Source organism: Hemiscyllium ocellatum, chromosome 24, assembly GCF_020745735.1.
Source record: "Hemiscyllium ocellatum isolate sHemOce1 chromosome 24, sHemOce1.pat.X.cur, whole genome shotgun sequence".
Lineage (NCBI taxonomy): Eukaryota > Metazoa > Chordata > Chondrichthyes > Orectolobiformes > Hemiscylliidae > Hemiscyllium > Hemiscyllium ocellatum.
The window spans coordinates 53250323-53266818 of record NC_083424.1 but is presented as its reverse complement, the minus strand read 5'-3'; the positions used below and the strand labels follow the sequence as shown (position 1 = coordinate 53266818).

Sequence of the window (16496 nt, the reverse complement as noted above, 5' to 3'; positions counted from 1 at the left end):
TCAGAGAGTTAGATAGGATGGACAGTGAGAGCCTTTTTCCTTGGATGGTGATGACTAGCACAAGGGGTTTAGCTTTAAATTGTGGGGTGATAGTTATAGGACAGATGTCAGAGGTAGGTTCTTTATTCAAAGAGTAGTAGGGGCATGGAGCGTACTGTCTGCAACAGTAGTAGACTCGTCAACTTTAAGGGCATTTAAATGGTCATTGGATAGACATATGGATGAGAATGGAATAGTGTAGGTTAGGTGGGCTTCAGATTGGTTCCACAAGTAGGCACAACATCGAGGGCCGAAGGGCCTGCATTGGGCTGGAATGTTCGATGTTCTGTTGTTTTCAAGAAGGAGTTTGATAGAATTCTTAGATCTAAAGGGGTCAAAGTCACGGGGAGAAAACAGGAACAGAAGACTGAGTTGGATGATCAGCCATGATGGTATTGAATGGTGTAGCATGTTCAAAGGGCTGAATGGCCTGCTCCTATTTTCTACATTTTCATGTATTATGCAAGTGTGTTTGTGGAAAGCGTATCAACATACAAAGGCCAATAACAGGTGAGGATTGTATTCGCAAGATGAAATGAATGCGAGATCAGTTATTACTTACCTCCACCACTTTAGGTGGGAAGGGGAAATACTTTTGCCCGTTGTTTGTTTGTCTGTGTATAATATATCCCAAATCCTAACGGACAAATTTCAACAGGGCTTGTCACACAGATAGGATATTGGCCCAAGGAAAAACTGCTGACTCTGGTAAAAACGTAGATCTGATCTGGATCCTGCAATCTTTAATCCATTGACATCAGGAGATAGAGAAAATTGACTTTGCTTTCGAATGTTGTGGGTTGGTTTATGGTAACTGCTGTTGATAGTTGAAGAGCATTATGGACTATCTGAAATTGCCGCAGCTGTAAAGAGGTGAGCAGAGTTTTCAGAGCAGGTTATTGGATGGAGATTGGCCTGAAGCCTCCTCATTCAGGTCGAAGCTCTGAATGAAATTATTCGTTCCTTTAGCTTTTATTTCTTTCATGGAATCTGGGTGTTGCTGGCAAGGTGAGCATTTATTGGCTATCTCCAATGGCCCTCCTAATGAGGGTTCACTAGGTCATTTCAGAGGACACTTAAGGGTCATCACAGGAGTCAGATGTCAGCCAGACCAGGTAAGGGGAGCAGATTTCCTCCCCGAAAAGGCATTAGCGAACTAAATGAGTTTTGCAACAATCAGAGATGACCATCACAGACAACGTCTAGTTTTCAATTCCAGACCTGTTCATTGAATTTAAATTCCACAATTTTGTCACGTTCACATCCCAGGACCCCAGAGCATGAGTCTGTCCTTTCAGGATTATGAACACAGTGATATTACCAGGACACCATTATTACAGTATATCTAACAGGCAGGAAAAAGGCTCAAGAAAGAGCCATTTCATTGGGCTAAGAGTGTTGTGAATCAGTGAGAACCGTGCAGTATGTGTGGTGGGAGGCAATTTACTGAGTCTCCTCTTCATTAGTTTTAATGCTGACCTTGATGGATTTTCATTAATCATAGCTGGCCTTGGACATGGGGGTGAAAGGCAGGACTAGGACGAACTCTTTAAGGGGCAGAAAAAAACTCAGGGAAAGGGACCCAAGGGGTAAACCTTTCAGGCAGAGGGTGGTGTGTCTATGGAATGAGCTGCCAAAGGAAGTGGTGGAGGCTGGTACAATTGCAACATTTAAGAGGCATTTGGATGGGTATATGAATAGGAAGGGTTAGGAGGGATATGGGCCGGGTGCTGGCAAATGGGACTAGATTGGGTTGGGATATCTGGTCAGCATGGATGAGTTGGACCAAAGGGTCTGTTTCCGTGCTGTACATCTCTATGACTCTATGACCAACTGCTTTGCTGCATTTCTGTGTCTTATATGTCTCCCATTCCTCCACATGTCCTTCATTTCTCGGTGTGTCACCCTTTTTAAACAGCTAGACCACTCAATAACCGGTAAAGTGAGCTCACCTTGAGTGGCCACGGAGAATATCCAAAGGACAATGGAAAGCCCGACTTCCCCTTGGATTCCCCCTCTCCTTCACTATCAAAGGGGCAGCTGGGGAGTGGTAATGTCACTAGACTAACACTGAAGACCAATAATCTGGGGACATGGGTTGAAATCCCAACAGGCTGGTCTGATGGTTGCATTTTGTCATTAAAAACCCCTCCAGGCCATGACGGGAAGGAAATCTGCTGTCCTTACCCGGTCTGGACCATGTGACTCCAGGCCCACTGTAATATGGTTGACTCTGGGCAGTTCGGGATGAGCGTTAAATGCTGGCCAAACCAGCGACACATTTTGCCCAGAACCTGTAAGTTGCTGGGAGCAGACAATGGCTCCAAAACGCGAGTCTATCATTTTAGCTCCACCTTCAACCCAACGGTTCAACGGGAGCTCATGATTGGTCCAGAACAAACCAATGGGGGTCTCCAGAATGAGGGTTTTTACAAGGTTGAACGTGAAAGGCTCAGTTCCAGCAGTAACGTGCTCCTCTCTGTCACATCGCAGGTCATCGTTCAACGCTGTCTCTCTGCAAAGAATATGAGTCATGTCAAGGCTGGTTGTATCCTTTGTGGCTACCTCAAGCTGTTACCCATGTACCTTATGGTCTTCCCAGGAATGATCAGTCGGATTCTGTACACAGGTACGGATTATCATGGAATTCTTTGAGGAAGCTTTATCGGATAGCTTCCCACCTAACTTCCCGCTCTCTTTCACAAGAACAAGGAACAGGAGCAGACCCGTGACTCTGGTTTTGCTAATTTCAACAAAGTGCTGGAGACATTAATGGGACTGAAAGCTGATATATCCCAAGGTCTTAATAATCTCCATGTGCCCGATGGTGGCTGCGTCCAGAACCGGGGTCACAGTCTGAGGATTCAGGGTGGACCATTCAGAACAGAGATGAGGAGACATTTCTTCACCGAGAGAGTGGTGGGCCTGTGGAACTCATTACCACAGGAAATAGTTGATGCCAAAACATCAAATGTATTCATGGGGTGACTAGATAAAGCGCTGGGGTCAAATGGGACCAAAGATAATGAGGGGAATGCAGGATAAGGCTGCTGAGTTGGATGATCAGCCATGATTGTGATGAATGACAGAGCAGGTTTGAAGGGCTGAATGGTCCCCTCCTGCTCCTATCTTCTGTATTTCTACATCCCAGAGCACGAAAGGAGGTGCCCATGGAAATAGTGGATGCTTTAGTTCTCGTCTTTTAAAATTCTATGGATTCTAACGCAGTGTCAGCAGATTGGAACTGGCAAATGGAATTCTGTTTATTTCTGTCCTTTCTGTTGAAACAGCAGAGTGTTTAACGTAAAATCAGTTGTAGGCAAAATGCTGGAGTTTATTATAAGGGATGTGGTGACAGTGAGAACCAGTGATTTTACACAAAGTCCCCATGGATTTACGAAAGGGAAATTGTGTCTTACTAACCCACTAGAAGAGTCGTTGAGGGAGAGCCAGTGGCATTTTCAGAGAACTTCAGCTTAAGTCCCCCAACTCAGAGGGTGTGCGTTATTAGCGGGGCGGGAGGGACAGTGGTGCTGTGGGAAGAACTTTTATTTTAAGGTCACAGGTGGGCATCACTGGCTAGGTCAGCATTCATTGCCCATCCCTAGCTGACCCGGAGAAGATGGTGGGGGGGTGGTGGGGAGCTATCTTCGAGAACCGCTACAGTCCATGTTCTGTAGGCCGACCCACAATGCCCTTAGGGATTGAGTTCCAGGACTTTGACCCCGGGACACTGAAGGAACCAAAACGTACAGGTAGAAGGTCATTTATCCGAAACGCTCAGGACCAGCTGATTTTCAGAATTCGGAATTTTCAAAATGTGACAGTTTAATGGTGAAATTTTAAAAAATCTAACGTGAGAAATAGAGTTCTAACTAAGAACCTGCTGGGCCACACCCCACCCCACGGTTACATCTGAATGACATGCATCGAGTGGCTGTCGATGTGGGTTACCTGTTTGCCGGCCAAACTTGTTAATGAGAAAAAAACTTCACAAAAACATTCAGATTTCGGAGCTTTTCGGTTTTTGGATGTTCGGATAAAGGATCTTCGACCTGGATTTCCAAGTCAAAGCCTCAGAATTAGGGGGAGCAGATTCAGGACTGAATTGAGAAGGAACCTCTTCATCCAGAGGGCTGTGAATCTGTGGGATTCACTGTCCAGTGAAATGGTTGACGCGACGACAGTAAACATTTTAAAATCTTATTTTCTTGAACAATAAAGGAATTAAGGGATGCGGTGGGAGTGTGGGTAGGTGGATCTGAGTCCACGAGAAGATCAACTTGAATGGCGGATCATGCTCGAAGGGCTGAATGGCCTACTCCTGCTCTCAGTTTGTATGTGAGTGGTTTGGAGGGGAATTTGCAGATGGTGGTGATGTTCCTATGCCATCTTGAGAATGGCAGAACATGAGCCTGAGTGGGAGGTGGGTGCGGTAACAGAGATAGTGAGTGTGGATGACCTTGGACCAGGTTGCCAAGATTTGGTGAGCTCCTCTGCTCGTCCTCTGGGAAAGAAGGCTCCTCTCCACTGCACCAACCCTTTCAACCAGTTCCATTAGGGCCCCTGTAGGGGAATCATGGGACCCCATTCCCCTTCTGCAATGCATTCAGATTCCGTCCTTGACTAAGCTGGGGCAGCTTCGGAATGCCAGTGCCCACCCAGGGGTGCACAGCGGCCTTTTTAAAGATGGCATGGATGTAAGGGATGTGACATTTCAGTGGATATGGCTGAGCGAGGATCTGTTCCAAGAACAGCATGTGGTAAGATGGGACGAGAATTAGATATGGGGGACACCACGGAGGTAAGGTGGGGAGTTAATGAGACACATTTGGCGAGAAAACCCGCCAGTCCTTGTGGAGGGAATCCCTGCAAAAAGGCTTAATACAATTCCAACTCAGCCAAGAAAGGTAAGATTCGGCTCAGTATTTCAACAGGATCACAGTTGGTGATGGGCTGGGGTGTAACTTTCTTACCCTCTCTTCAGATTCAACTGTATCAGTGTTCAGTACATTCAACATGGAGTGCCCAGGTCTCCATGGGCTAAAAACAAAGATTGACAACTCTGAGTGAAGTCATTTCTCCTCATCTCAGTCCTCGTTTCATTTCTCTCTGCCGTAGCTCACTGTGACACTGCCCGACGTTGAGTCAGAGGATTGTGTCGCTCTTTGCCAACTCTGGTTGGAAATATCTGGAATGTTGACTGATTTGACCCCTGACCTCAGATTGGTAACCTGACGTGGCTATTGTACCCTGCCCTCCTGCGATGAACCTTGCAATCACAGCTGAACCTTGAGCATCAGTCCAGACAGTGCTGGCGGAGGGCAGCACTGTCAGAGGTGCTGTCTTTCATTGTAGTACTGCCTGCTCTCTCAACTGGGCATGACAGAACCCATTGCGCAGTTCGGAGGAGACCAGAAGGTGTTCGCCTCAGCATTCTGGCCAACGTCTCAACTCAATGACACCAAAAAAGAAACAAATCATAGAATCCCTACAGTGTGGAAACAGGCCCTTCGGCCCAACAAGCCCACACCAACCCTCTGAAGAGTATCCCACCCAGACCATCCTCTATTTATTTTTAGCTAACACACCTAACTTATACATCCTTGACCTCTATGGGCAACTTAGCATGGCTAATTCTCCTGACATGTACAACAGTTGTCTGTGGGAGGTAAGCAAAGCACCCAGAGCAAACCCACAGAGAGGATGTGCAAACTCTACACAGATGGTCATCCAAGGCTGGAACCTGGCACTGTGAGGTGGTGGTACGAGCCACTGAGCTACCCTGCTGCCCCATATCATCACCACTTGGTCAGATGGCTGTTTGTGGGATTTTGTTGTGCACCCATTGACCGTCACCATTGCAATTGCAATAACAACTCCAAAGGAGTGTTCCGTCAATGGGCTGTAACGCCTTGGGGTTTGTGACAGGTCCTGGCAAAGTGCCAGACGTTCGTTTTGATCACAATGGGGAAAAGCCCGTTGATATTCTCTTGATCTCAACTCGTTGCAGATGTCGTAGGTTGTGTTGTGCCCAGTCTTTGCAAAGAGTACTGCGATGCTGATGTTGGGTGCACCAACATTGCCTACCCCCGGCTGGTGGTGAAGCTGATGCCAAAGGGTGAGTCCCGGTCTGCAAAGACACAATGTAAAAATAACATGGAAAAGGTACGGGTGTGGAATTTGCTAACGGCATCGAATACGTGCCTGGGTGGACATAAGAAATAGGAGCAGGAGTAAGCTACTCGCCCCTCTGCCAGTTAATAAGGTCATGGCTCATATGGACAGTGCCTTCTACCCCAGGTCCCTGATGGCACGGTCTCCCTACGTTCCTTAGACCAGGGTCCTCCACCAAGGGGAGGTGATGGTGTAGTGGTATTAACACCAGCTTGTTTATCCAGCGACCCAGCTAATACTCTGAGGGCACGGGTTCAAATCCCATTATGGCAGAGGGTGGAATTTGAATTTAATGTTTTTTAAAAAAAAATCTGAAGTCTCATGATGACCACAAATCTGTTCTTGATGGCTGGGTTCACTAATGCCCTTGAGGGAAGGAAACTCCCATTTGTAACTGGTCTGGCCTACATGTGACTCCAGGCCCACAGCAATGTCGTTGACTCCTCAGGTGCCCTCTGCGCAATAAATCCTGTGCTGCCCTCATTCCATGAATGAATAAGATGATGGAATGGAATGCCCAATGATGGGTGAAGGTGACCAATTGAAGGAAAGTCCTCCACATGAACTGGAGGATTTGGACAAGTGATGGTGGGAGTGAGTGAGCCACAGGCTGAGAACCTTGGTGCACCTTTTCAAAGGGTCAACGAGACTGATTCCTGGGATGGCAGGACTGACTATGACGAGAGCCTGGATTGGTTCAGGTTATATTCACCGGGGATGGGGGACAATCTCAGAGAAACCTATCAAGTTCCACCCTGTGGAATTTGTTTTAATTCATTCATGGGACAGACCAGCATTTCTTGCTCATCCCTCATTGGGCAATTGAGAATCAACCACATTGCTGTCAGTTTGGAGTCATGCGTAGGCCAGACCAGGTGAGGATGGCAGGTTTGCTCCCTGAAGGACATTAATGAACCAGAGGAGCTTTTCCTGACAGTGGATTCGTGGTTACCATTTGGCTTGTAATTCCAGATTGTCATTGTGATTCATATTTCACTATCTACAAGGCGGGATCTGAATCCACGTCCCTGGAATACTACCTGGGCCTCTGGATGAACAGGCCAGTGATAATACCACGAGGCCATCACCACTGCCTCACAGAGTAAGCAGTTGTGAGAAACAAAGATCACTCACTTCAATAATTTCAGTCCGAGACAAGATCTGAATCAGTAGTGTCATTTAGTTCACACTTGCAAGTGGGTGTGGTGTCCACTGTCCACAAGGCAGGGACAAAACACACTGAATTCAACAAATACTCGATAGTTATATAATTTGGTTCCTACATTTTTTAATTTCATTGTTCCGCCCCCCCCATTTACATCCTCCACTTCCCTAAGACCGGGACCCATTGCTCCTGTTTATCTCTTGTCTTATCCGGCCTTGTCTGTGACAAAATGCTTATTCCTGGCCTCACAAGGCCGTTTGACCTCATCCCATCCTTTGCCTTACCATTATCCACTCCCTCCATCTGTGCCGCCCCTCACAGCATCTTATCATTAAGACTCTTTTAATTGAGGTTTGTTCCTGTGTTTCTGTAAAAGTGGGAAACAGATGTTTATACCTACTGTTTGTACAGGCATATCTAGTTTAACTGCCTCCCCTCACAGCATCTTATCTATTCGTCTGTAATACCTACCATTGTTTTGCAGTCCCGTTTCTTTCTTGCGTACATTTTTAGCTAATACAAAAAAAATTATGCATTTCCTCCACATAGTTTCCATTCTTGCTGACTCAGCTCTTGGCTGAAACAATTACACACTGCAATTATAATTGCAGAAGTAACATTAATTTACCTATATCCCACACAGTTGAGGCCAAAACATTAAACGTTTTCAAGAAGGCGTCAGATCAGGCTAAAGGGATCCCGGGATAATGGAGGAGAAAGAGGGAACAGGGGATGGAGTTGGATGATCATATTGAATGGCAGAGCAAGCTCGAAGGGCCGAATGGCCTACTCCTGTTTCTGGAGTCATATGTATGGACGGATGGGTTTTTAAACATCAATTTTGCCTTCAGGTCATAATGACTGATTTTGGCTTTCAGGAAGTGTTCAAATTCTGCCAGGGACCTTAATGGGACTTGAATCCTTACCTCTGAGGGCCTGCCCTTAGAGATCCTGATGCAGTGGCATTACCAGCAGCTCCTTTGGACAGGAAGTCAGCCAGGAAATATAAAAATAGGTCAACAATTGGAGCTCTTTGCTGGAGTTTGCCTTGATATTTACATAGAGCAATGTGTAATGGTAGATGGTATTGTAAAAGGCTTGTAACAGTGATGATAGATTGTGGTCTGAACTGTTTCTTATTTTCTGTTAGGTCTGCGTGGCTTGATGCTGTCTGTCATGTTGGCATCGTTGATGAGTTCCCTGACATCCATCTTTAACAGTGCCAGCACACTTTTTACCATGGACATCTGGACCAAGATCAGACCCAAAGCAACAGAGAAGGAACTGATGTTAGCAGGAAGGTAAGGATCACGCATTCACCTTCAAATAGGCCATACTCCCAGCCTTCAGCAGGTGACGTTGTCTGAAGAAGGGATAGAGGTACAGAATGTTGTGTTGTCCTGTTCCACTTTGCACCACAAACTGTGATCGCGGGCGATGCCATCTAATAAGCCCCATTAACACGTCAGGGTGGCACTGCTGCCTCCCAGCGCCAGGGACCCGGCTTCGATCCCAGCCTCGGGCGACTGTTGGTGTGAAGGTTCCACATTCTCCCCGTGTCTGAGTGTCCCCAGATCCATTCCCCTACATTTACCCCTGGCTAATGCACCGAACCCGCACATCCCTGAACACTGTGGGGCAATTTAGCACGGCCAATTCACCTGACCTGCACTGTGGGACTGTGGGAGGAAACACAGGGAGAATGTGCAAACTGCATATAGTCAGCTGAGGCAGGAATCAAACCCAGGGCCCTGGTGCTGTGAGGCAGCAGTGCTAACCACTGAGCCACCGTGCCACCTACTATCTGCATGAATTGTCCATTAAAAGGTGTTAGTGGGGGGAGGGAAGACCATGTTTGTGGTGAACGTTGACAGCTACACCAACAGCTGGCTGGAGCCTCATTCACGAGCTGGTAAAAAACAGCTTTACCTCATTTCGGCTTGCCCTGAATCCACTGCCAGATGCATCTCAGGTGCATCACTGCATTTCCATTTTTGCTCTGTTTATACATTCCTTTCTCTTCGTCCCTTCTAGAACCTTCTCTTTTATTCTCATATGTCCTTTCACTTCTCCATTCACTCCCACTGAAGTTTGTATCATATTTGACTCCGGGATAGGTTGCTAATCCCAGAATTGTTTAGAGACAAAAAATCCTGAAGATGCTGGAATCCAGAGTAGACAAGCAGGAGGCTGGAAGGACACAGCAAGGCCAGGCAGCATCAGGAGGGGGAGAAGTCAATGTTTCAGATGTAACCCTTCTTTGTATCATCACTAAGACTGTCATATTCCACCTCAACTCATCAACCAGTGAAACCCTCATCTAGGACTTTGTTACATATTCTCAACATGATATCCCCCCGCATTCTCCACTCTTAACATACAATCAGCCAGAACAACATTTCCTGGATTAAACTCAAAGCAAGTTCCATTCCCTCACTCACTCACTCACCAGCCCTGTACTCTCTCACCCTATAAGCCCCAGTTAAGCAACAATAGAATTTTAAAATCTTCAGAGAGTCACAGAGTCACAGAGTCATACAGCACAAAATAAGACCTGACAGTCCTACTCGTACATTCGGACTAGATTTCCTAAATTAACCCAGTCCCATTTTCCAGCACTTGACCCATATCCACATCCATCAAAGTTTTACCTGCACATCCATCAATATCATTTATTGTATCCGTTGCTCCCGATGCGGTGTCCTCTACATTGGGGAGACTGGGCGCCACCGAGCAGAGCGCTTTAGGTAACATCTCCGGGACACCCGCACCAATCAACCACACCGCCCTGTGGCCCAACATTTCAACGCCCCCTCCCACTCTGCCGAGGACATGGAGGTCCTGGGCCTCCTTCACCGCCGCTCCCTCACCACCAGACGCCTGGAGGAAGAACACCTCATCTTCCGCCTCGGAACACTTCAACCCCAGGGCATCAATGTGGGCTTCAATAGTTTCCTCATTTCCCCTTCCCCCACCTCACCCTAGTTCCAAACTTCCAGCTCAGCTTTGTCCCCATGACTTGTCCAACCTGCCTAGCTCCTTTTCCACCTATCCACTCCACCCTCTCCTCCCTGACCAATCACCTTCATCCCCTCCCCCACTCACCCATTGTACTCTATGCTGCTTTCTCCCCACCCCCACCCTCCTCTAGCTTATCTCTCCACCCTTCAGGCTCTCTGCCTTTATTCCTGATGAAGGGCTTTTGCCCGAAATGTCGATTTCTCTGCACTTTGGATGCTGCCTGAACTGCTGTGCTCTTCCAGCACCACTGATCCACATCCCTCTAAACTCTTCCTATTCATATACCCATCCAGATGGCTTTTAAATGTTGTAATTGTACCAGCCTCCACCACTTCCTCTGGCAGCTCATTCCATACACGCATCACCATCTGTGTGAAAAAGTTGCCCCTTAGGTCTCTTTTATATCTTTCCCCTCTCACCCTAAATCTATGCCCTCTAGTTCTGGACTCCCTGACCCCAGGGAAAAGACTTTGCCTATTTATCCTACCCATGCCCCTCATGATTTTGTAAACCTCTATAAGATCACCCCTCAGCCTCCGACGCTCCAGGGAAAACAGCCCCAGCCTGTTCAGCCTCTCCCTATAACTCAAATCCTCCAACCTTGGCAACATCCTTGTGAACCTTTTCTGAACCCTTTCGAGTTTCACACCATCCTTCCAATAGGAAGGAGACCAGAATTGCACGCAATATTCCAACAGCGGCCTAACCAACATCCTTTATAGCCACAACGTGACCTCCCAACTCTTGTACTCAATGTTCTGACCAATAAAGGAAAGCGTACCATATGCCGCCTTCACTATCCTGTCTACCTGCGACTCCACTTTCTCTGATGAAGGGAGTGAATTCTCAGTGGACCCTCTGCTCAGAAGTGCCCTCCCAATTTAATAACTAACAGTCTGCAATTCATGAAGTTGAATAACCTGCTGTGTGTTCCAGACAAAGATAGCACGAACTGACCATCCTTCTCACTGCAGTCAGTAATATTGATGTGTTCCATTGTCCTGTTGACATCTGGCAAATATCTGCACTGCTCAGACAGGAGTGTGGTGATGCTTGGAGCAGTTACAGGGAAATCAGTCCATATTGTTCAGGGCAGCTGACAATTGCTGTGCTCAATTTGATGGTGAAGTGGCAATGGAGGAGCCTGGCATTTCTTTCATTCCTTATGATCTGTTCCTTCTGCCTCCTCAGGGTGTTCACCTTGGTCCTGATTGGGATCAGTATTGCCTGGATTCCGATCGTACAAACCGCACAGAGTGGGCAGCTCTTTGACTACATCCAGTCGATCACCAGCTACCTGGGTCCTCCGATAGCTTCTGTCTTCCTGTTGGCCATCTTTGTCAAGCGTGTCAACGAGCCAGTAGGTTTCTGCTGTCTTTTATTGATATCACATGGCCTGCGCATCTCATAGAGTCAGACAGCACAGAAACAGACCCTTCAGTCCAGGCCAACCATAATCCCAAACTGAACCAGTCGCACCTGTCTGTGCTTGGCCCATATCCCCCCAAACATTTCCTATTCATGTACTTATCCAAATGTCCTTTAAACGTTGTAACTGCACCTACATTCCTCTGGGAGTTCATTCCACACATTAATCACTCCCTGTGTAAAAAGGATGCCCCCACATCCTTTTTAAATCTTCCTCCTCTCACCTCAAAAATATGCCCCCTGGTTTTGAACTCCCCCACCCTCAGGAAAAGACCTTTGCTATTCACCTTATCTATGCTCCTCGTGATTTTTATAAACTCCTATAAGATCACCCCTCAACCTCCCACGCTCCAGTGAAAAATGTCCCAGCCCATCCGGCCTCTCCCCATAACTCAAACCCTCCGCTCCCAGCAACATTCTGGGAAATGTCTACTGAACCTTCTCCAGCTGAGCAATATCCTTCCTATCAGCCTGGTCAAGTCCATCCTCAGACTTTGTGGGAGGCGAGGGAAGAAATTACAGAGGCCCTTGCACAGATTTTTGCTGTATTTTTAGCTACTGCTGAAGTTTGGGAAGACTGGAGGGAGGCTAATGTTGTTCCATTGTTTAAGAAAGGTAGCAAAGACAAGCCAGGGAACTACAGGCCAGTGAGATTGACATCAGTGGTAGGCAAGCTGTTGGAGAGGATACTAACGGACAACATTTAGACTGTCAAGATCTGATCAGGGACTGTCAGCATGGATTTGTGTGCGGGAAGTCATGTCTGACAAATCTTTTAGAGTTTTTCAAACAGGTAATCAAGATGATAGATGAGGGTAGGGCAGTGGATGTTGTCTATGTGGACTTTAGTAAGGCCTTTGCATGGCAGGCTGTTTATGAAGCTTAGGTCGTATCGAATCCAGGGAGAGCGAGCTAACTGGATTCAAAATTGGCCCGACAGCAGAAAGCAGAGGAAAGTGGTTGAGGGTTGTTTCTCTGATTGGAGGCCTGTGACTCGTGGTGTACCACAGGGGTCAGTATTGGGACCTTTGTTATTTGTCATTTACATTAATGATCTGGATGTGAATGTACAAGGCATGATTAACAAGTTTGTGGATGATACAAAATTAGGAGGTATTGTTGCTAGCGAGGAAGGTTATCAAAAATTACAGGGGAATTATAGGGGATCAGACAGGGAAGTGGGCTGGGGATTGGCAAGTGCAATTCAACACAGATAAGTGTGAGGTGTTGCACTTTAGAAAGTCAAAGGTAGGACTTTTACAGTAAATGATAAGATCCTGAGGAGTGTTCTGGAACAGAGGGACCTGGGAATACAAATACATAGTTCATCAACAGTGACATCACAGGTAGACAGGGTGGTGAAAAACGCACTTAGCATGCTGGCCTTTATCAGTTGAGGAATTGAGTATAGGAACTGGGATGTTGTATAAATGATTGGTGAGGCCGCACCTGGAGTATTGCGTAGAGGTTTGGTCACCCTGTTATAGGAAAGACATAGTAAAACTGGAAAGAGTGTAAAGAAGATTTACGAGGATGTTGAAGGACTAGTAGGCCTGAGTTATAGGAACAGGTTGGCCAGGATAGGACTTTATTCCTTGGAACATAGGAGAATGAGGGGTGACCTTATTGAAGTGCATAAAATCACGAGGGGCGTGGACAGGATGAATGCATGTAGCCTTTTTTCCAGGGATGGGGAATTAAAAACTCGAGGGCATAGGTTTAAGGTGAGAGGGGAAAGATTTAAGGAGCACCTGAGGGGGGAACTCCTTCACACAGAGAATGGTGTGTACATGGAATGGGCTGCCAGAGAAAGCCGTTGAGGCAGGTACAATTGCAACACTTATAAAACACATGGATGGGTACATGGATGGGAAGGGTTTAGAGGGATATAGGCCAAATATAGGTGATTGGAACTAGCTGAGTGGGCACGATGGTCAGCATGGACCAGTTTGGGCTGAAGGGCCTGTTTCCATGCTGTATTACTCTGTGACTGTAACACCAGGCGACCAGGCCAGGACACACTACTCCAGAAGAGGCCTCACCAACGTCCTGACCAACCTCATCATAACATTCCAACTATTTCTCTTCGGTCTTCCTCACCCCCTTCCTCATCCACCTGATCTCAGCAATGTTTCTTTTACTGCTCCTGTTCAGACTTTCACTCTGACACCCTATTACTGCAGAAGCAAGAAAAAGGCCTGATCTGTTCAGGAAGTGAAGCAGGGGGCTCGACTGGTAGGTTAAATGAGCTTTGCATTGTCTGTAACCAGTCCCATCCCATTCAGTGCCTGCTGATCCACATTGACTCACACTCCTTGGCAGTCTGACCTCCCAATGCATCCTTCAATAACCGAGACCACAAGCTCTGGAATTCCCTCTGTCCCCTCTCCTTCACTTTCCTCTTTAAAAACATTCCTATTACCCAAAAACTTTGACTCAGAAGAGATTTACCAGGATGTTGCTGGGACTGAAGGGTTTGAGTTGTAAGGTGAGGCTGGACAGGCTGGGACTGTTTTCCCTGGAGCATCGGAGGCAGAGGGGTGACCTTATAGAGGTTTACAAAATTATGAGGGGCATGGATAGAGTAAATCAGCAAAGTCTTTTCCCCCTGGGGACTGGAGTCCAGAACTAGAGGGCATAGGTTAAGGGTGAGAGGGGGAAGATATAAAAGAGACCTAAGGGGCAACATTTTCAGGCAGAGGGTGGTACGTGTATGGAATGTGCTGCCAGAGGAAGTGGTGGAGGCTGGTACAATTACAGCATTTAAAAGGCATCTGGATGGGTATATGAATAGGAAGGGTTTGGAGGGATATGAGCCGGATGCTGGCAGGTGGGACTAGATTGAGTTGGGATATCTGGTCGGCATGGACGGGTTGGACTGAAGGGTCTGTTTCCATGCTGTACATCTCTATGAGTCTATGACTCGATGATAAGGTGAATAGCAGGTGTGTTTTCCCTAGGGTAGGGGATTACAAGGCTACAGGACATATTTTTAAGGTGAGAGGTGAAAAATTTTAAAAGGACTTGAGGGGCAATTATTTTTACACTGCGAGTGGAATGTACTTCCAGAAGAATAGTTGTTGCAGGTGCAGTTACAACATTTAAAGGATATTTAAATACCTACGTGAATAGGAAAGGTTTGGAGGGATTTGGGCCAATCACAGGCAGCAGGAACGAGTTTAATTTGGGATGATGGTCTGCATGGACTGGTTGGACTGAAGGATGAATGGCTTTTGCCCGAAACATTGACTCTCCTGCTCCTCGGATGCTGCCTTTCCCAACACCACAGTCTCGACTCGGATCTCCAGCATCTGCAGTCCCTGCTTTCGCCTTGTGAAGGGTGTGTTTCTGTGCTGTATGACTCCATAACTACGTTTTTGGTCACCTGACTGAATCTCTCTTTATGTGACTAGCTGTCAAATTTTCTCTCACGATGCTCCTGCAAAGCAGAAGAACAAGAATATGCCATTCGGCCCATCAAGCTGGCTTTGCTGTTCAATACACAATCATGGCCGATCGTTCACAGAGTCAGAGAGATGTACAGCACAGAAACAGACCCTTCAGTCCACCTCGTCTATGCCAACCCAATCTAGTCCCATTTGCCAGCACCTGGCCCGTATCCCTCTAAACCCTTCCTATTCATATACCCATCCAGATGCCTTTAAAATGTTGTAATTGTATCAGCCTCCACCACTTCCTCTGGCAGTTCAGCCCATCAAAACTGTTACCTGAAAGCAATTTTCCCCCACTATCCTTCGATCCCTTTGCATCATCGGATTTTGGTTTTGGTTTTAGTCTGTGGACATGCGTCCATCACTATTTTAAACATTCTCCGTGATTGAACTTCTGCAGCCCTTTGGGGCAGAGAATGAAAGATTTACAACTGTCTGAGTGAAAATGTTCTGCTCATTTCTGCCCGAAGTGACTTATTTTGAAATGGAGAGCTCCCCCAGTTCTGGACTCTCCAGCCAGAGGACACAGCTGACCAACATCTCACCCGTTACTCCCTTTCAGTACTTTCCCGTTGTGTTGTTCAAGCAGCTATCAAACGATGTTGTAAAGACTCATTTCTTTTTGTCTTTCCCCACTGAGTCTGATCACAAGCAGCACATTCAAGGTGAATGTTGAAGTGAGAATTAGACAGTGCATGGTGGGGGTGGGGTGGGGTGGGTGGGGGAAGCGTTAAAATGGGACACCCTTCTAGAAAGATGCCTGGAGATCCAGTTTGTCCACGCACTGTGAAGTTTTAAAATCCACGGTGCACCTTTGTTTTCCTCACGGCATCGCTGCGGCCTAACCGACAGGCCTGGCTCCCAGGCCAGGTGAGGAACATCTGGGAGAGTCACCCAACAGCACATCAGGAACCCGTTGCCAAGATGGGTTCCTCCATCCCATTGGCATCTTTAAATTTGGGAGAGAGAAGGCGAGAAAGTGAGGACTGCAGATACTGGAGATCAGAGCTGAAAATGTGTTGCTGGAAAAACGCAGCAGGTCAGGCAGCATCCAAGGAACAGGAGAATCGACATTTCGGGCATGAGCCCTTGCTTAGAAAACAAACTTGGTGTCCTGACGGAGGAGGGGCTCTCCGTTCTCCCTCGTCCATAAGCAGCGCTGTAAAGATAACCACCTTCTCCACAGAGCTCTGCTCACCTCACTTGATCTCCTG

The 16496-nt window shown here is 47.0% G+C and overlaps 1 protein-coding gene across 5 annotated transcripts in view; it reads left to right on the top strand.

The window, feature by feature from the left end:
* Window positions 1–16496, top strand: part of slc5a1 (solute carrier family 5 member 1) — a 60308-nt gene that overhangs the window by 35982 nt on the left and 7830 nt on the right. For all 5 annotated transcript variants that reach the window (XM_060844083.1, XM_060844082.1, XM_060844081.1 and 2 more), the window contains exons 5-8: window positions 2533–2668; window positions 6053–6160; window positions 8532–8682; window positions 11594–11762. In XM_060844083.1, coding sequence (XP_060700066.1) covers window positions 2533–2668; window positions 6053–6160; window positions 8532–8682; window positions 11594–11762 — 564 coding nt within the window. The remainder of the gene's footprint in view (window positions 1–2532; window positions 2669–6052; window positions 6161–8531; window positions 8683–11593; window positions 11763–16496) is intronic.